The 21,396-nt window shown below is 41.9% G+C and overlaps 1 protein-coding gene across 2 annotated transcripts in view; it reads left to right on the plus strand.

Annotated features, from left to right (window-relative positions):
- The first annotated feature begins 2,290 nt into the window (after positions 1-2,290).
- The window catches only part of SYCE3 (synaptonemal complex central element protein 3), a 29,239-nt gene continuing 10,133 nt past the window's right edge, over positions 2,291-21,396 (plus strand). The window contains exons 1-2 of one of the 2 annotated variants that reach the window (XM_043881471.1): positions 2,291-2,405; positions 12,088-12,196. In XM_043881471.1, coding sequence (XP_043737406.1) covers positions 12,088-12,196 — 109 coding nt within the window. In that variant the 5' untranslated portion in view covers positions 2,291-2,405. The remainder of the gene's footprint in view (positions 2,406-12,087; positions 12,197-21,396) is intronic. The other variant, XM_043881472.1, reaches the window with a different exon arrangement.

A 21,396-nucleotide genomic window follows, 5' to 3' on the forward strand; every position in this document is an offset into this window, starting at 1 on the left:
AAAGGAAACATTTGGTGAACAGTTAACCAGTTTCAGATGCACAAGTGCATGGGCAGATAGATGTCTCTGGACTCCCTGGGAGTCCATCCTTCTTGGCATGGTCTTTACAGGGTGTTTCAGATGCCCACCTCCACCTTCCAGGCCCTCGCATTGGAGATCAACTGATTTCTAGTCTCTTACACTCCCCCAAAATCACTGCAGATGGTGATTGCAGCAATGAAATTAAAAGACGCTTACTCCTTGGAAGGAAAGTTATGACCAACCTAGAGAGCATATTAAAAAGCAGAGACATTACTTTGTCAACAAAGGTCCGCCTAGTCAAGGCTATGGTTTTTCCAGTGGTCATGTATGGATGTGAGAGTTGGACTATAAAGAAAGCTGAGCACCGAAGAATTGAGGCTTTTGAACTGTGGTGTTGGAGAAGACTTTTGAGAGTCCCTTGGACTGCAAGGAGATCCAACCAGTCCATCCTGAAGGGGATCAGTCCTGGGTGTTCATTGGAAGGACTGATGTTGAAGCTGAAACTCCAATACTTTGGCCACCTGATTCAAAGAGTTGAGTCATTTGAAAAGACCCTGATGCTGGGAAGGATTGAGGGCAGGAGGAGAAGGGGACGACAGAGGATGAGATGGTTGGGTGGCATCACCAACTCAATGGACATGGGCTTAGGTGGACTCCGGGAGTTGGTGATGGACAGGGAGGCCTGGCGTGCTGCGGTTCATGGGGTAGCAAAGAGTGGGACATGACTGAGCGACTGAACTGAACTGAACGTTCCCCCACAAGAACCCTGAACTGCAAATTCACTCTTCATTTCTAAAGGAGGCAGACACATCCACACCTTTGCCTTTACTGAACCTCCTGTCTGGAATCCTGTCCCCTTTCTCAGCCTAGTGAACTCCTTTCCTGAAGCTGTCTTCATTATCCCTCAGAGTTATTCCTGATTCATGTTTTTCCGGGATGCTATAACAGAAATCAGCTCTGGAAAGTCTTGAGGAAATGGTGGAGTGATTGGAAGTGTGCAAGTGGCTCACAGGTCGGAAGGAACAGTCAGAGAACCAGGTTAAGAAGGGGCAGGAACCTGGCAGCTTGGAAAGGGGATGTGGCCCAGACAGAGGACTCAAGAAAGAGACGTGTCGTTACTCTGTGCCCAGAACTGTCTGGCTCAACTATAGATGTGTTTCCTACTCTGCTAAGGATCAGAATCCCAGAATCCTCCGAGAGCGACCTGAGGGTCGCAGGTTTGTCAGGGATCTCAAACAGAGTTCAAGGTATTCAAAACCGAAGTTAACAACCTCTTAAACTGCCTTCTCTGCCACTCTTCCCCATCTGAGCTAGTGGTATCACTCTGCAGCTCCTCATCCATTCCTTCTTTCTCCCTCATTTCCCACATTACCAAGCCTTGTCAAGTCAATCTTCTAAATGGCTTCTGACTCTGTACTTCCCTCCACCATGACCACGCCCTCCCCTGTGCCTACCTCCATCATCATTCACCCAAACAGCAACAGCTGCTCCATTTCTACCCTCCCTCCAGCAGCCAGAGAGCCTCTTCATCTTGTCCTCTTATGCTTACTGCCCTCCTAAGGTGACCATCAAACTCCATCTCCCTGAACTGACCTATAGGGGCCAGAGTGATCTCTTTAGCCTCCTTTTGACCAGAGCTTTAGGTACAGCCCCTCTGGAGTGAGTGGCACTCTCACTTGGCCTTGCTTAGTGATCTGTGCTTTACTGCCTGGAGGCCAGGGTACCTGGCAGACCGTGGCTGGAACCGGTACCCACACCTCCCAGATGGGGCCTTAGCTGGGCTCTTGCCTCATCTCCTTGAGCCTCAGCACCCTCTTCTGTGAGGCAGTTGTAACAATGTTGGCAGCACATGGTAGCTGTGAGAAAAAATATCTGGGCATTTCCTACTCACTCAACAGTGGTTACTAGCACTTGCTGTGCCCTCCTGTATACTAAGGACACATGGTCAAGCGGCCTGCCCAGGGTCCTTGGGTTTATTACGATCAGGAGCAAGGGGGAAAACACTCCCATCAGAACAGGGGTGTCCCCCTCTCAACTGAGCTTTGCCCTGACTCAACTCCAGCCACCCCTCAATCCATGCACGCCGCTCATTTGAGATGAACCCACTTGTGCAACCAGCCAGGGCAGCCCTGCCCCTTCTGCCCTCAGCGACCAGGCAATGAGACCTCAAGGCCGGGACTTGGGACCAGCCTCAGGCGCGCGTAGGCATGTGCTCATAGCCCCGCCCCTTCCGCTCCAGGAGACAGCCAATGAGAGCCAGAGGTCAGCTCCGGGGGCAGGTCTGGTAACGGAAAGGGGAGGGGCATCACTCTGAGGAGAGGCCTCATGCCTCAGGCGGCAGAGGCAGGTAGCTGAGCAGGACCCGAGCGCAGGCAAAGCGGGAGGTGAGAAGGGCCGGCCCACCTGGGGGTCCCGTACTCTCCCTTGGTGCCCCAACCCCCAAGCCACGGCATCCCACGCGGTGCTCACCGTCTGACGCCAGACCAAAGGTGTGGCAACTACCAGTTCCTCACCCTGGGTCACCTCATCCTGAGTCTCCTCACCCGTCTCCTCACTCCTCACCTGGGTCTCTTCACCCCGTCTCCTCGCCCCTCACAACTGACCCCTCTCCGGAGTCTCCTCACCTAGCCCCGCCCCTCACCCGCACCCACCGCAGATCCTCACACTGCACGTCCTTAACTCCATACACGTGAGCCGCTCACCCTTTACCTCACACCTCCCAGAAAGGAATGCATGGACCTTAATCCCATGGTCTTCTTCTTCCACTTCAGCTCTTTTCCTGGATCTACTTTCCAGACCTTTCCCTCCTCTGAGATCCAAGGTTACTCTTCCCACAGGCTCCATCCTTCTAGCTGCCTCATGCTCTATCCCACAGTCTACCTGCCCCTCAACTCCATGTCCCTTGAAGCCTCTGCTTTGTATCCACCTCCATCTTACACACTGCTTACTTGTGCCTCCACCCCCCACACGTTTCAACTCCCAGGCCAATTACACTTCATCCTGAGGATACTATGCAGCCATGTGACCTCAGTCATACTACCACTGCTTCTCTGCTGCATGTCTGTGTGCCTCTAGTGAGGCACAGAGTTCTGCCAAACCTATATCGTTCTCCTCAAACCAAGATAGTCTATTCTTGGGGTGAGGGGGAAACGTTTTTATTGCCATCCATAGGCAAGCTAGAGACTTCAACTTTGAACATGGACTACCTGGACACTTACCTACCATACTGCACCATTATCTCTTTACTTTCCCTTACCTTCATAGGGTTAGGTGACCCTTTTCCTGTCTGAGACCAGTCCCTGCACAATCAGTGACCCTTTCTCCTTAGTCTTCAGCCTAGTGGAGACTACTCTCTGGTTTTGGTGTGTGGGCTTCTCATTGCATTGGCTTCTCTTGTTGTAGAGCATAGGCTCTAGGGCTCTCAGGCTTCAGTAGTTGTGGCACTTGGGATCTAGAGCACATGGGCTTCAGTAGTTGTGGTGTGAGGGCTCAGTAGTTGAGGCTCTCAGACTCTAGAGTGCAGGCTCAGTAGCTGTGGCACATAGGCTTACTTGCCCCTTGGCATGTGGAATCATCCATGACCATGAATCAAACCCATGTCCCCTACATTGGCAGGCAAGCTCTTAACCACTGGGCCACTAGGGAAATCCATTGTCTGTCTCTCTTGACTAGAATGAAAACTCCACAAGGGCAAGTTATTATCTGTTTTGTTTGGTGAAATATTCCTAAGCACCTAAAACAACATCTGATATTCAATAAATATGACTGTTTTTGACTACATGAATTAATTGGCCCTTTCTTCCTCTCTTCTGTTGGTTTCAAGTACACACTTCCCAGTTCCCTACATTTCTGACTGCTTATCAGAGCCTTTTATGGTCTTGTTTCCTTCTTAAGTGCTGATATTTTGTTGGTGTTTTATTTGGCTGCACTGGGTCATAGTTGCAGCATGTGGGATCTAGTTTCCTGACCAGGGATTGAACCCAGGCCCCCTGCGTTGGGAGTGTGTGATCTTAGCCACTGGACCACCAGGAAAGTCCCAGTGCTCATGTTTTTAAGGGCTTCTTCCTAGTCCATTTTCTCTTTTCCCTTTATATATTCACTGTGAATGATTTCATCTCTTCCTATGATTTAACCACCGTCAATTCTTTTATTTTCAGCTTAACCTCTTCCTAGGATTCTAATCTTATTTTTCAGGTGTTTGTTGAATAGCTTTGCTTGGATCCCTGATAAGCATCACACACTCAAGCTGCCCCAAATTGAACTCAGTAGCTTCCCCAACCCATCCCTTCACCTCCATTCTTTCTCCTCCTCTGCTCCAGTCATCCTGATAGTCATTCTCAAAACTCCCCACTGTATTGTCTGAGGCAACTGGGAGAAAATGTAGTGCTATGGAGCTCTATCTCCCAGACAAGGCTAAGTTTCAATCTAACATTTCAAATAGTAGAATGATAAAACCATGAAGGCAAGAGAAAGCATGATGTGTTCAGCTTTCTCAATGACATGGCTATGATGGCCTTTTTATAGGAGAAGGCTTTGGTTAGAAACTGAGCAAGAACATTTGGCTGAATGACTATTGCAATTCATAGAATGTTGCTTTACAAGTTTCTTTTTACCAAACTGACTTCCTAGATGACAAGATGGTGTATTTATTTTTTTAATCCTTATTTTTCGTGGTACTGCTTGACATATGGTAGGTACCCAGATTTGCAAAATTATGTATCTAATATGACTGAAGCCTAGGATATATATGAGGATATGGCTCAATACTGATAAGTGTGAGCTTTGGTGACTTCAAAGGCATTATTTAAACAGAAAAGACTATTTGAATGTTTGTTGTTGTCGTTCAGTTGCTAAGTCGTGTCCAACTCTCTGCAACCTCATGGACTATAGCACACCACGTTCTTTTATCCTCCACTGTCTCCTGGAATTTGCTCAAATTCATGTCCATTGAGTCAGTGATGCTGTCTAACCATCTCATTGTCTGTCGCCCCCCTCCTCCTTCTGGCTTCAATCTTTCCCAACATCAGGGTCTTTCTAATGAGTCGGCTCTTTGTATCAAGTGGCCAAAGTATTGGAGCTTCAGCTTCAACAGTCCTTCCAATGAATAGTCAGGGTTGATTTCCTTCAGAGTTGACTAGTTTGATCTCCTTGCAGTCCAAGGGACTCTCAAGAGTCTTCTCCAACACCACAGTTCAAAAGCATCAATTTTTCAGTGCTCAGCCTTCTTTGTGATCCAACTCTCATGTCTATACATGACTGCTGGGAAAACCATACTTTTGACTGTATGGACTTTTGTCAGTAAAGTGAATGTTTACTTTGATTTTTAAAATTAATATTTATTTTTTAAAGTTACTAATCTAAAATTCTAGTCTTATAAGTAAACAATCTAATAAATTAAAATTAGATTAAAATTAAATTAGATTGTTTATTCTAAATAAGACTATCTTATTCTAAATTTTTAATCTTATTCTAGCTCTAGTATATTTTTTATAATAATTTAATGTTTTTGTTCCAGTTGCAAACTTAAATTATAAACTTAATGTATTCTATTTCTTTAAATACCTCAATTGTCTTAATAATAAACTTTCCTGCCTTCTTATATATTCTTATAAAAATCGTAAATAAAATCTTAAATATGATAAATCTCAAGTTCTCTTAAATGTCCTAGAACTCCTATAAACTTACTAAGATTTTGACTTAAAATTACAGCCACAGTCAGTTTCACATTTTAAACTCCAATGACAAAGCTGACCAAATTCTCATAAACATTCAAATGCATATAATATCAAAGAGTCATAGTACAGATATCCCTTGCTTTGCAAAGTTCACTGTATACCACTTCGCTTTTATGAAAAACCTACAGCAGTACCAGTTTTACTAACAAAGAGAAATCTGAAGAGGATTTTCTCTTTTTATGGGGGAAAAAAAAAGGTGAAAAATAGAAGTAGCATCCAGGATTTTGTTTTGCAACAAGTCCTATAGAGGCAGTATGCACCCCAAACGGTGAGAGTGGCAACACCAAGCTCATTCTCCAGGAGCTACACTCAGCTTCTCAGCACCAAGGTGTCACAGCTTTGAGCTCTGTGAGCATCTATGCTTTATCTTGATTTATTTTGTGTATTTGTTAGCAATATGTGTCTTGAGGTAATTGCTTCTTTGCCTTATGCCATTTTGGTTTATGAAAGGTTTTGCACAAACACTGTACTTTTGGACAAGGAGGGAAACCTGTAGTTTTATGCTTTTAATATTTCTTATTTTAATTTCCTTCCTTGCTTCCCAGAATTATAATTATTCATCCATATGATTTTTAGGGTTTCATTATCTTATACTTTTATTTATTTTTAAATTGAAGTATTGATTTACAATATCATGTTAGTTTCAGGTATACAGCATAGTGATTCAATTTTATGTACATATATTTATATCTATTTTTAGATTGCTTTCTTTATAGGTTATTACAAAATGTTGAATATAGTTCCCATTGTCTTGTACGTTTTAGAGTTGTCTTTTCAGCTTGTTGAGATTTCATTATGATCAGAGGACACTGCTGGGGTTCAGTAACTCGCTAACAGTCTGCACTTGGCTTCCAGATCATTACTCTCCTGTTTCTCCTACCTCTGTGGCCCCTCTTCCGCAGCCGTTTAGGCTGGTTCCTCTGCATCTCCCCAGTCTTGATTGAGCCACTACTCCATCCGTGTTTTCTCCCTTGATCTCACCCATTCTTATGTCTTTAAATATCATCTGTATGCTTATGACTCCCACATTTCTATCTCTCCCTTGAATTCGTTTATTCAGCTGCCTACTCGTATTCCCACTTGGATGCCTCATGAGCATCTTAATATGTTCAAAACTGGATTATTTCTTTCCAATGCAAACTAGCTTCTTCCGGTCTTCCCCTATCTCAGTTAATGGTACCACCATTTCTGGTTGCCCAATCAAATGCCTTAGGATTGTCCCTAACTCCACTTTGACTCATCAGCAAATCTTGTCTGCCCTCCCCTGGTCCTCCTTCACGCTACTTCCTACAGTCCTATGCTGATCTGAGCTGTTATTATCTCAGTTCAATTCAGTTCAGTAGCTAAGTCATGTCCAACTCATTGTGACCCCATGGACTACAGCATGCCAGGCTTCCTTGTCCATCACCAACTCCCAGAGCCTGCTCAAACTCATGTCCACTGAGTCGATGATGCCATCCAACCATCTCATCCTGTGTCATCCCCTTCTCCTCCTGCCTTCAGTATTTCCCAGAATCAGGGTCTTTTCCAATGAGTCAGTTCTTCGCATCAGGTGGCCAAAGTATTGGAGTTTCAGTTTCAGCATCAGCCCTTCCAATGAATATTTAGGACTGATTTCCTTTAGGAGTGATTGGTTTGATCTCCTTGCAGTTCAAGGGACTCTCAGGAGTTTTCTCCAGCACCAGCGCCATAGTTTGAAAGCATCAGTTCTTCGGCAGTTAGCCTTCTTTATGGTTCAACTCTCACATCCATACATGGCTACTAGAAAAACCATAGCTTTGACTAGACAGACCTTTGTTGGCCAAGTGATGTCTCTGCTTTTTAATATGCTGTCTTGTTGGTCATAGCTTTTCTTCCAAGGAGCAAGCATCTTTTAATTTCATGGCTGCAGTCACCATCTGCAGTGATTTTGGAACCCAAGAAAATAAAGTCTCTCACTGTTTCCATTATTTCCCCATGAAGTGATGGGACCAGATGCCATGATCTTAGTTTTCTGAATGTTGAGTTTTAAGCCAACTTTTTCACTCTCCTCTTTCACTTTCATCAAAAGGCTCTTTAGTTCTTCTTTGCTTTATGCCATACGGGTGGTGTCATCTGAGTATCTGAGCTTATTGATATTTCTCCCAACAATCTTGATTCTAGCTTGTGCTTCCTCCAGCCTGCATTTCACATGATGTACTCTGCATATGAGTTAAATAAGCAGGGTGACAATATACAGCCTTGACATACTCCTTTTCCTATTTGGAACCAGTCCTGTTGCTTCCTGACCTGCATACAGGTTTCTCAAGAGGCGGGTCAGGTGGTCTGGTATTCCCATCTCTTTCTGAATATTCCACAGTTTATTGTGATCCACAGTCAGAGGCTTTGGCATAGTCAATAAAGCAGAAATAGATGTTTTTCTGGAACTCTCTTGCTTTTTTTATGATCCAGCGGATGTTGGCAACTTGATCTTTGGTTCCTCGGCCTTTTCTAAAACCAGCTTGAACATCTGCAAGTTCACGGTTCACATACTGCTGAAGCCTGGCTTGGAGAATTTTGAGCCTTACTTTACTAGTGTGTGAGATGAGTACAATTGGGCAGTAGTTTGAGCATTCTTTGGCATTGACTTTCTTTGGTATTGGAATGAAAACTGACCTTTTCCAGTCCTATGGCCAGTGCTGGGTTTTCCATATTTGCTGGCATATTGAGTGCAGCACTTTCACAGCGTCATCATTTAGGATTTGAAATAGCTCAACTGGAATTCCATCACCTCCACTAGCTTTGTTTGTAGTAATGCTTCCTAAGGCCCACTTGACTTCTCATTCCAGGATGTCTGGCTCTGGGTGAATGAGCACACCATCATGGTTATCTGGGTCATGAGGATCTTTTTTGTACAGTTCTTCTGTGTATCCTTGCCACCTCTTCTTAATATCTTCTGCTTCTGTTCGGTCCATACCATTTCTGTCCTTTATTGAGCCCATCTTTGCATGAAACGTTCCCTTGGTATCTCTAATTTTCTTGAAAAGGTCTCTAGTCTTTCCCATTCTATTATTTTCCTCCATTTCTTTGCATGGATCACTGAGGAAGGCTTTCTTATCTCTCCTTGCTATTCTTTGGAACTCTGTATTCAAATGGGAATATCTTTCCTTTTCTCCTTTGCCTTTAACTTCTCTTTTCTCATTTTCTCAGCTACTTGTAAGGCCTCCTCAGACAACCATCTCTCACCTCCATTATTCCAATGACCTCCTCCTAACTGGTCTCCCTGCCTCCACCCATGTGCATATAAACTGTTCTCAGTCTAGAGATTTATTAACATGTAAATCAGATTATCAACCTCCAGACCCCCATCTCACTCAAAGAAAAAGCCAAAGTCTTGGCCTATAAGGCCCACCTCAATTTTGCCTCACCATTTTTTTTTATGTTTTCTACTGCTATTCACTTCACTCTGTCTATTCCAACTATACCACCCTAGCTGCTCTTCCTCCCACTCATCCAGCAGGCTCCTAGCTCAGGGCCTCTGTTTTTACTAGTTGTTCTGCCTGGGATGCCCTTTCCCAACATATCTGTGTGACTCATCGTCCTCTCACTTCCTCCAGGAACCACTTGAGGAAAGCCTTCCCCCCACACTTACCTAAAGAACAGTCACGGCTCTATGCATATTCTCTCCCACCTTCCATTTCTGGTTGACTTTTTTTCTTTAGTACTTATCCCTCCTTTATTTCACTTATTAATCTTGTTTATTGTTTCTTCTCCTCACTAGAATATAAATTCCATGAGACCAAGGATTTTAAAGTTTTGCTCAGCGCTTTACCTTCAGAATCTAAAATAATGTTCTATAGATAACTGTTGAATGTATGGATAAAATAATATTAGTGAAACTTTATAACTTAATGATTTGAGCAAGCAGTCCACACAACTTAGATATGAATTGTGTCATTACCTGTTTCTTTACTTTCATGTAGGTTTTTGTAACCACCCACATGATAGAATTATTTCATTCTGTTTTGTACTTAATTAGCTGTTTTGTAAGAAAACTGTGGAAATTTTTTAACTTTCCAGAGTTTTGTGTTAGCTTCATAGATAGTTTTTCATTACATCTCTTGTAAATACACAACTCTTATAAATTTTAAATAATATCTCATTAAATATTGGATCTCTTAAGGCTTTCAGTTATTTGGTCACATCTTGGAACCAGATGAGAATAGTGGCAGTGAGGAGTTAGATTATGAAGGATCTTATATCTATAGTAAAGAGAGAAATAGGAGCTATTGAAGGATTTCAAGCAATGTGACAAGTTAGTTTTGCATGTTAAGAAAGGTCACTCTGGGGGTGAATTGGAAAATAGATTGGACATGAGGAAGCTGCAAGCAGGGAGACCAGTTACAGTTCTAGGACAATAGTCCAAATGAAAGATGAAGAGAGCCTGTACCATTAGGTCCAAGCTTTATATTTTCAGCTCTAACCTATCTCCTGAACTCCAGGCTGTTGTATTCAACTGCCTATTTGTACCTCCAATTGGAGGCCTGGCTTCCCTCATAGCTTAGTCGGTAAAGAATCTGCCTGCAATGCAAGAGACCCGGGTTTGATTCCTGGGTTGGGAAGATCCCCTGGAGAAGGATATGCCAATCTATTCCAGTATTCTTGCCTGGAAAATCCCATGGACAGAGGAGCCTGGCGGGCTATAGTCCATGGGCTCGCAAGAGTTGGACACGACTTAGCAACTAAACCACCAATAGGCATCCCATAGTAGTAACATGTTCGAAATAGAGCACCTGGAAATTCCCTGATGGGCCAACAGTTAAGACTCCGTACCCCCTCTACAAGGGGCATGGGTTCATTTCCTGATTGAGGCACTAAGATCCCACACGCAGCACTGTGCAGCAGCTCCCCCTCAAAAAAATAGAGCACCTGGTTTACCTTCTAATCTGCTCCTCTCCTGGTCTTCCCCATTTCCATTAACAACACCACCATCTATCAAGCTGTTCTCTTCAAAATTAGGGATCATTTTAATTTCTCTCTTCCCATCACTTGCCCCTGCAAACCTTGACATAAGTCCTCTACCCAATTCTGTTGGCTCATCTTCCACAACATAACCAGAACACTTCACTTCTCAATATTGATAGTATCACTGAAGTCCAAGTGCTGTCATCTCTAGACCACTTTAGTGCTCTCTTGACTAATAGATCTTCCCACTCTTTCCTCCTCTCAATCTCCTGCAGCAGTCCGTTTGCCAGACAGCAGCTGAAGTCTGCTGTTACCTTAAAACATCATCACATGATCCCCTGCTTTCTCAATCTCCAGTGGCTTTTCCTCACTCTCAAAATAAAAGCAAAATTCTTGACTACTTAGTTGATTTCATGTCCTATCACTCTTCTCCACAGCCCCATTCTTTATTCCTTAAAACACACCAGGGCGGCTCTCACCTTTTCTTGAGCCATTCCCTCTGTCTAGAACTCTTCCCCTCGATCTTCAGAAGACAACTCCTTTTTATCTTTCAAGTGGCAGCTCAAATGTCACTACATTAGAAAGGACTTCTCTGACTTTACAGGCCAAAGCGTCACTCCTCTGAAAAAGTCTTCTTTATTACACCATCCTTTTTATTTTCTTTGTAGCAGTGACCACAAACTCAAGGTAGCTTTATGAATCTGTTAACTTGGCTATTTTCAGTCTCTCCCCCTAGAATGGAAACTCCATGATGGCATCCAGTCTGTTTGAATCCTCAGATACACTACAGTGTCCCCATAACCATAGCAGATGTCTGGCACTTAGTAGATACCCAGTAAAGCTGTAATCAATGGTGTATAATGAAGTGGACCTCTATTAAAGCAGCAGCCTTGGAGACCAGAAGGAAGGCATTGATAGAAGAGACTTCAAAGAGCTGGATCAGGCTATGATCTCCACAAGAGCAGGGTTCAGTTCCGTGGTGGCTTTCAAGCACAATCCTTTCTGACCCATAGATGATTTAATGTTTATTCCATGAAAAAATGAAATTGGTGAGTTTTAGTGACCCCTTAGGTCAGGAAGGGGCTTCGATTGTGGCTCAGACAGTAAAGAATCCACCTGCAAAGGAGGAGACCAGGGTTCAATCCCTGGGTCTGGAAGATCCCCTGGAGAAGGGAATGGATACCCACTCCGGAATTCTTGCCTGGAGAATTCTATGGACAGAGGAGCCTGGTAGGCTACAGTCCATGGGGTTGGAAAGAGTCAGATACAACTAACTCTTTAGGTCAGGAAGATAAGAGGAGTTAAAGACAACATAAATTTTCTGGCTTGGGTACCCAGCTGTGAGTAGTGGAGCTAGAATTGAAGCATGGATCTGTCTCACTGCATCTTCTTTCTGTGCACTTCCTAGATGGCTGATTCTGACCCTGGGGAAAGAAACTATGACAACATGCTGAAAATGCTGTCAGACCTGAATAAAGACTTGGAAAAGCTGTTGGAAGAGATGGAAAAAATCTCAGGTAGGATGTTTTCCCAGGCAGGGTACCGTCCTCCTTTCCAAGAGCTCAAATCCTCCTTATACTTCCAAGCTCAAATCAAGTACCTCCTCAATCAAGTCTTCCCTAACTACTTTTCAACTTATTCACCATGTGACTACTTGATTTTATACTAACCACTGAATATTGCCTTGAATTGTTTTCTGATTATTTTTGTGTGTTTGCATCTTATTTCAGCAAATGGACTATTATCTTCTTGAGGGCAGAAATAGTAACTTTTGTAACTGGGCACACAGTACCATGAAGAACTAGTAAAGTGTTAGTCTCTCAGTCGTGTCTGACTCTCTGTGACACCATGGACTGTAGCCCGCCAGGCTCCTCTGTCCATGGGGTTTCTTGGGCAAGAGTACTGGAGTGGATTGCCATTTCCTTCTCCAGAAACAGCAATAGAATTGAACTAATTTCTCCATTTTTGGAAAAGAATGTTAGTCTGTTATTTTATTTAACATGTTTCCACTAAGCAGTAATTAGCAGTTGTAGTGATACAATTATAATTTCTTTAATTTGTTCTTTACCAGTTCGGAATATAAATAATTCTTAAAATTGTGTGATCCTGTTTTACTTAGAGAAAGTCACAATGTGAAACAAATTTTAGAATGCCCAAATACTCTACTTAAATGAAAACAAACTATTTTTAAAGACATTATTAGTTTTTAAGTAATCTCCATTTATTACAAGTCTTCAGAAAATTTCTACTTAAAAATGTTCTCAAATTTGTGCCCACATACTTGAAAGTTTTATATATACCTTTTTAAAAAGTTCTAGAATTCATTTTCCACTATAAATTGTTTGAGTCCTTCAATCTAATTAAATATTCTCTTATTTAACACCATTTACTGAGCACATATATGTACTTTTCTAAAAATACGAAGTTGAATAAAGATGCTCCTTCTTGAGAAGTAAGTAGGGACCAGAAACAGACATGAAGATAACTAATTATATTTAAACATATAAGTTTAAAGCACATTTTAACTTTATGGTAAAATAAAGCTATAATCTGGCAAATGCTAATCATGATGTACACCAAGTACTGGGGAAGGAGCAGAGAAGGAGAGGCAGGCTTCTTGGGAAGGCAAGTGAGGCTTTGAACAAAGCAGAGCATTAGAGATGGAGTAGGGATTGAACAGATGAGGTCAGTCCTGTGAGCAGAGAAGAGGAGCTGTCCAGGAAAAGAAATAGCCAAGACTGTGTGCCTGTGAGGGAAAGATTGGCATAGTCAAGAAGTCAGAGTAGCGCATGAGATTCACAACATAGAAGGCCAAAAAAGAAGAGGCTGAAAGGTGGACAGAAATGTCTCTAATGCAATGCCAAGTTAAAGAGGCTTACCTTTCTTATGTAAGTGATAGGGAGCCATTTGGAATTTCGAGGAAGTCAGTTGCCTTTTAGAAAGATAGCTCTGGTAACAGTGTGAGAGATGGTTCAGAAAGGAAAGACTGGAGCAGGAAGGCCAATTAGGCAGGTTTTCCAGAACTAAAGGCTGAAAAGGAGCTGGCCTTAACACAAGCTTGACACTGAAAACAAGAAGAAAATAGCTGATTTCTGTGATAGAATGTCTTATTGATTTGTAAGAGCTTTTTCTGTATTAAGACTCTTAGGTACTTGTTCAAAATTGTAGGAAACATTTTTTCCAGTTTGTCATTTTCCTTTAATTTTGTATATGAAGCTTCAGTGAGCAGAAGTCTTACATAGTAAAAATGTATTGATATTTTCCTTTCTGATTTATTCCCATTGCTTCAATGCTTAGAAAATCCTTCCCTAGTTCAAGATCAATGAAACAGTCACATATTTTCCTCTACTTCATGGTTTTAGTGGTTTTTTTTTTAAACATTTAATTCTAAATATCTGGTATGCCAAAGGAACCAAGCTTGTACTGCATTTTTATTTAGATTCACTGGAATCTCTCTTTTAGGCAAATATTCCAACAATAATTAAGGTGATAGGTAAGTAAGTTATTCAGTTCAGTTCAGTTCAGTCGCTCAGTCATGTCCGACTTTTTGTGACCCCATGGACTGCAGCACACCAGGCTTCCCTGTCCATCACCAACTCCTGAAGCTTGCTCAAACTCATGTCCATCGAGTTGGTGATGCCATCCAACCATCTCATCCTCTGTCATCCCCTTCTCCTCCTGCCTTCAATCTTTCTCAGCATCAGGGTCTTTTCCAGTGAGTCGGTTCTTTGCATCTGGTGGCCAAAGTATTGGAGTTTCAGTTTCTGTATCAGTCCTTCCAATGAATAGTCAGGACTGATTTCCTTTAGGATGGACTGGTTGGATCTCCTTGCAGTCCAAGGGACTCTCAAGAGTCTTCTCCAACACCACAGTTCAAAAGCATCAATTTTTCAATGCTCAGCTTTCTTTGTGGTCCAACTCTCACATCTATATGTGACTACTGGAAAAACCATAGCTTTGACTAGATGGGCCTTTGTTAGCAAAATAAAATAATGTCTCTGCTTTTTAATATGCTGTCTATGTTGGTCATAGCTTTTCTTCCAAGGAGCAAGCATCTTTTAATTTCATGGCTGCAGTCACCATCTGCAGCAATTCTGAAGCCCACTGTTTCCATTGTTTCCCCATCTATTTGCCATGAAGTGATGGGACCGGCCGCCATGATCTTTGTTTTTTGAGTGTTGAGTTTTAAGCCAGTTTTTTCACTCTCCTCTTTCACCTTCATCAAAAGGCTCTTTAGTTCCTCTTTCTGCCATAAGGGTGGTGTCATCTGCATATCTGAGGTTATTGATATTTCTCCCTGCAGTCTTGACTCCAGCTTGTGCTTCATCCAGCCCAGCATTTCGCATGATGTACTCTGCATAGAAGTTAAATAAGCAGAGTGACCATATACAGCCTTGACGTACTCCTTTCCCAATTTGGAGCCAGTCTGTTGTTCCGTATTCAGTTCTAACTTTGCTTCTTGACCTGGATACAGATTTCTCAGGAGGCAGGTAAGGTGGTCTGGTATTCCCAGCTCTTTAAGAATTTTATACAGTTTGTTCTTATCCACACAAAGGCTTTGGCTTAAGTTATTAAGTGATAATAATTAAGTTGATATTACTAAGGTAATCATGTTGTATTAAAAAACAAATGCTCTCTCACCTTAGAGATGAGGTTGACAGGTATTTATATTGAAACAAGTCACAGAAAAAACTTAGCTTTGATGATTTTTAAAATTTGTCTTTGAAATTTTCTAAGTAAAAACTGAAATTGTTTGATACATTCAGCTATTGAATTCAAGCAGCTGCACATCTTGGAAGGCTTTTGTACTTTCTTTCTCACAGAAATGAAACAAATGTAGCCTGCATCTACTTGGCATGAATGAGGTTTCTATTGTGCATGATTCCACATCCCCTCCCTTTGGTGCTTTTCCACATCAACATTCCTTGAACTGGTATAAGGTCCATTATTTTCCCTTTAGGTTATTCTTTCCTTCATTTTAGTTGCACATATTTTCCTCTTTTTATAATCCTATTTTTATATAAATATTCTGCACATCTGTCTAATTTGGGGGGCAATCAAATCTTATAAAAACTTTCTGTAACAATTTATCAGCTGATAAAGGTATGTTTTTATCAACATATAAGCAACCACAGATTAAATAGTATTAAAATGTTTTATAAAGTTTACCTTTTGTAGTTTCTTTTTTTTTTCCATTTATTTTTATTAGTTGGAGGCTAATTACTTTACAGTATTGTAGTGGTTTTTGCCATACATTGACATGAATCAGCCATGGATTTACATGTATTCCCCATCCCGATCCCCCCTCCCACCTCCCTCTCCACCCGATCCCTCTGGGTCTTCCCAGTGCACCAGCCCCGAGCACTTGTCTCATGCATCCAACCTGGGCTGGTGATCTGTTTCACCCTTGATAATATACATGTTTCGATGCTGTTCCCTCTAAACATCCCACCCTCGCCTTCTCCCACAGAGTCCAAAATTCTGTTCTGTACATCTGTGTCTCTTTTTCTGTTTTGCATATAGGGTTATCGTTACCATCTTTCTAAATTCCATATATATGCGTTAGTATACTGTATTGATCTTTATCTTTCTGGCTTACTTCACTCTGTATAATGGGCTCCAGTTTCATCCTTTTATAGTTTCTTAAAGTCAATAATTTATCCTTGGGCCCATGGATTCAAATCTAATAGTTGAGAACACTAAAATATTTTTCTACCTGAAGCGTAAGCAACAGAGCTATTTTGTCATAGTGTCCCTAGGACAGGTTAAGACAAATATTGTTGAAAGAAGTAACATGATTTTAGACCAGGATGTATCTCACAACCTTACCCTTTAGGTTAAATTTAAAATGAAGCCCAACACGTAAGTCTTTAGCCTCTGTTGCCCCTGGGAAGGCTCTTGCCCAATTTTTCCAGTGACCACACAGGCCGAGTAAAACCACCAGAGAAGCAATCCTCAATTACCGAAAGCACAAACGAGCAAATAAATGTAAATGTGCACATTTGCATAAATACATATGCTATATGCATATTCTAAACAATGTTAAAAAGCCAAATCCTCTTGACTTCAAGGCTTAAAGTTTCTCTTTTTGTTCTCTTTAAGTCAAATCATGACCTAGGATAAATTTCCCAGTACAAATTTAGCTGTACGCCTTATGAGAGTGAGCCCTGAGAATGTATAAAATTTCTCAGGTAGGAGGAGAGATTCTAACTTGGTTTCTCACCTTTGCCCTAAATCTATCCCATCCTGTCCTATTAGTTGAGAAGTGATTTCTTTATTACTCATGAAGTTTTTTACATATAGTAGGGCAGAGATAGCTAACCTGTTTTATAATATGTTAGGTTTTTGGTTTATCACACTAGTTTCATTATTATTAATCAGTAAGTTCCCCCTTCATTATTCTTTCTTTTTTTTCCCTTTTCTCACTTGTTTGTTCTCCAGATAAATAATTGATTCATTTAATATTTTATTTGGAATTGTGTTAAACCTATACACTAATATGGAAAGAATGATATCTTTTTAAAAAATACTTCTTTGGCTGAGTCAGGCTGTAGTTGCGGCATGCAGGGTCTGTCATTGTGACACATAGGCTCTTCCCTGTGGCCTGAGGGCTCTCTAGTTGGGTGGCCCATGGGCTCCAGAGCACACAGGCTCCAGTAGTTGCGGCTCAAGGGTTCAGTTGCCTTGCAGCATGTGGAATCTTAATTCCCTGACCAGAGATTGAACCTGTATCTCCTGCATTGGAAGAAGGATCCTTAACCACCGGATGACCAGGAAAGTCCTGAATAAGACGTTTTAACATTAAGCATTCTCAGGTAGGCTTCCCTTGTGACTCAACTGGTAAAGAATCTGCCCGCAATGCGGGAGACCTGGGTTCAGTCCCTGGGTTGGGAAGATCCCCTGGAGAAGGGAAAGTCTACCCACTCCAGTATTCTGGCCTGGAGAATTCCGTGGACTGTATAGTCCATGGGGTCGCAAAGAGTCAGACATGACTGAGCGACCTTTCACTTCACTTCACTTCACTTCATTCTCAGGTAGAAATGTGGTATTTCTCCCTAATTATTCAAATATTCTTTAACATGTCTCGAAGGATTTTGCAATATTTTTCTCCAGATTTCTTGCCTTCAAGTTTTATTTTTCTAGTTTTATTGAGATATAATTGATGTGTAATATTGTATACATTTAGGTTGTATAATGTACGAGGTACCAGGGGATATGTTTATTTGTTCAAACAACAAAAACACATCTGTAGCAGCACTTGCGATTGGTGTCAACTCCTGACTGAGTTTACACAAATCCACTGTCATTCTCTCTAAGATTTGTCTTCTGTCCAGGCCAGATAGGCAAGTGGAATGAAACTGTGGTGGGAACTACCTCCTGTGTCTTTCAAGTTGTTAATTGCAGTAATAATCTCTGCAGTCCCTTCAGGAGTGCAGTGTGGCTTTTAGTTTACTACTTTCACAGGTAGAGGCAGTTCTAGTCATCTCCACTTGGTCTTTTCTGCCAAATAACCCTCACTCTGTGGATTAGGGAATAAATGTGGGGATTCTCCCAGTTGTTGAGTATGTATATTTCAATTATGCATCCTGGAACTGGGGAAATTACCACAATATGGGTTCAGAAACCCACTAAGCCCACTGTGAGCTAGAACTCCATTGATAACGGGACCTCCATAAGCCCCTCTGCTGACTGGTGAATCACTATGCTGGTAGCAATGTTTTGGGTCCCCAGGAATTTGTGTCAGTTCAGAGCCAGTATCTAGTAATCCCCAGAAGATCTGGTTACTTCCCCTTCCCCAGAGTGCAGTCTTTAGCCATACTATTGTGGCGTCCCTGTTCCAGAAGCTGATGATCACGTAAAGAAGAAAAATAACTGAGCAAGTAGTTACAACGGATTTTGATAAGTGTTAAAATGAAAGGCAAAGGAGAAAAGGAAAGAAATATCCATTTGAATGCAGAGTTCCAAAGAATAGCTAGGAGAGATAAGAAAGCCTTCCTCAGTGATCCATGCAAAGAAATAGAGGAAAACAATAGAATGGGAAAGACTAGAGCCCTCTTCAAGAAAATTAGAGATACCAAGGGAACATTTCATGCAAAGATGGGCTCAATAAAGGACAGAAATGGTATGGACCGAACAGAAGCAGAAGATATTAAGAAGAGGTGGCAAGGATACACAGAAGAACTATACAAAAAAGATCCTCATGACCCAGATAACCATGATGGTGTGCTCACTCCTGGAGCCGGACATCCTGGAATGAGAAGTCAAGTGGGCCTTAGGAACCATCGCTACGAACAAAGCTAGTGGAGGTGATGGAATTCCAGTTGAGCTATTTCAAATCCTAAATGATGATGCTGTGAAAGTGCTGCACTCAATATGCCAGCAAATTTGGAAAACTCAGCAGTGACCACAGGACTGGAAAAGGTCAGTACTTATTCCAATCCCAAAGAAGGACAATGCCAAAGAATGTTCAAACTATTGCACAATTACACTCATCTCACATGCTAGCAAAGTAATGCTCAAAATTCTCCAAGCCAGGCTTCAACAGTACATGAACTGTGAACTTCCGGATGTTCAAGCAGTATTTAGAAAAGGCAGAGAAACCAGAGATCAAATTTCTAACATCTGCTGGATCATAGAAAAAGCAAGAGAATTCCAGAGAAACATCTACTTCTGCTTTGTTAATTACACTAAAGCCTTTGACTGTGTAGATCACAACAAACTGTGGAAAATTCTTCAAGAGATGACCAGACCACCTTACCTGCCTCCTGAGAAATCTGTGTGCAGGCCAAGAAGCAACAGTTAGAGCCAGACGTGGAACAAAAGACTGGTTCCAAATTGGGAAAGGAGTACGTCAAGTCTGTATCTTGTCACCCTGCTTCGCAGAGAATATCATGCAAAATGCCGGGCTGGATGAAGTGCAAGCTGAAGTCAGGACTGTAGGGAGAAATATCAATAAGCTCAGATAAGCAGATGACACAACCCTTATGGCAGAACGCAAAGAGGAACTAAAGAGCCTCTTGATGAAAGTGAAAGAAGAGAGCGAAAAAGCTGGCTTAAGACTCAGCATTCTAAAAAAGAAGATCATGGCATCTGGCCCCATCACTTCATGGCAAATAGATGGGGAAACAATGGAAACATTGAGAGACTTTATTTTCATTTTTTTTTCTTTTCCCAAACATTTTATTTTATTTTAATTATTTATTTTAGTTGGAGGCTAATTACTTTACAATATTGTAGTGGTTTTTGCCAAACATTGACATGAATCAGCTACAGGCCCACATGTGTTCCCCATCCAGAACTCCCCTCCCACCTCCCTCCCCGTCCCATCCCCCAGGGTCATCCCAGTGCACCAGCCCTGAGCACCCTGTCTCATGCTTCAAACCTGGACCAGCAATCTGCTTCATATATGATAATATACACATTTCAACGCTACCTTCTCAAATCATCCCACCCTCACCTTCTTCCACAGAGTTTAAAGACTGTTCTTTACATCTGTGTCTCTTTTGCTATCTCACATATAGGGTCATCATTACCGTCTTTCTAAATTCCATATATATGTGTTAGTATACTGTATTGGTGTTTTTCTTTCTGACTTACTTCACTCTGTGTAATAGGCTCCAGTTTCACCCACCTCATTAGAACTGATTCAAATGCATTCTTTTTAATGGCTGAGTAATATTCCATTGTGTATATGTACCACAGCTTTCTTATCCATTCATCTGCCAATGGACATCTAGGTAGCTTCCATGTCCTGGCTATTATAAACAGTGCTGCCATGAACACTGGGGTACACGTGGACAGACTTTATTTTCTTGGGCTCCGAAATCACTACAGATGGTGACTGCAGCCATGAAATTAAAAGACTCTTGCTCCTTGGAAGAATACCTATGACCAACATAGACAGCATATTAAAAAGCAGAGACATTACTTTGCCAACAAAGGCCTGTCTAGTCAAAGCTGTGGTTTGTCCAGTAGTCATGTATGGATGTGAGAGTTGGACCACAAAGAAAGCTGAACATCAAAGAACTGATGCTTTTGAACTGTGGTGTTGGAGAAGACTCTTGAGAGTCCCTTGGACTGCAAGGAGATCCAACCAGTCCATCCTAAAGGAAATCAGTCCTGACTATTCATTGGAAGGACTGATACAGAAACTGAAACTCCAACACTTTGGCCACCTGATGCGAAGAACTGACCCATTGGAAAAGACCCTGATGCCGGGAAAGAGTGAAGGCAGGAGGAGAAGGGGATGACAGAGGATGAGATGGCTGGATAGCATCACCAACTCGATGGACATGAGTTTGAGCAAGCTTCAGGAGTTGGTGATGGACAGGGAAGCCTGGCGTGCTGCAGTCCATGGGGTCGCAAAGAGTCAGACACCACTGAGCAACTGAACTGAACTGAAGGCTGAATAATCTACATGGTGCTCTAGGTAGCCAAAGGTGGAACCTAATTTGATATAAAAAGCCAAGAAAGGCCTCCTAGAGTAAATTCTTCTCAACTAAGACTAAACTATGAGCATGAGTTAGCTGAATGGAAGAGCAAAGGAGAAAACTGAAGAGTTTCTGAATACAGAAATAAGAGCAGGTTTAAAAGGAGACGGGGAAGAGTGAGTTCAGTTATGGATAATGCTGAGTTGGGAGTGCCAGATTTATATAGAGGTGGCGATGTTCTATGCACTGTCAAAATATAATCACAGAGTCAGTGTAAATGGTATAAT

This window comes from Cervus elaphus, chromosome 22 (assembly GCF_910594005.1).
Source record: "Cervus elaphus chromosome 22, mCerEla1.1, whole genome shotgun sequence".
NCBI classification, from domain to species: domain Eukaryota; kingdom Metazoa; phylum Chordata; class Mammalia; order Artiodactyla; family Cervidae; genus Cervus; species Cervus elaphus.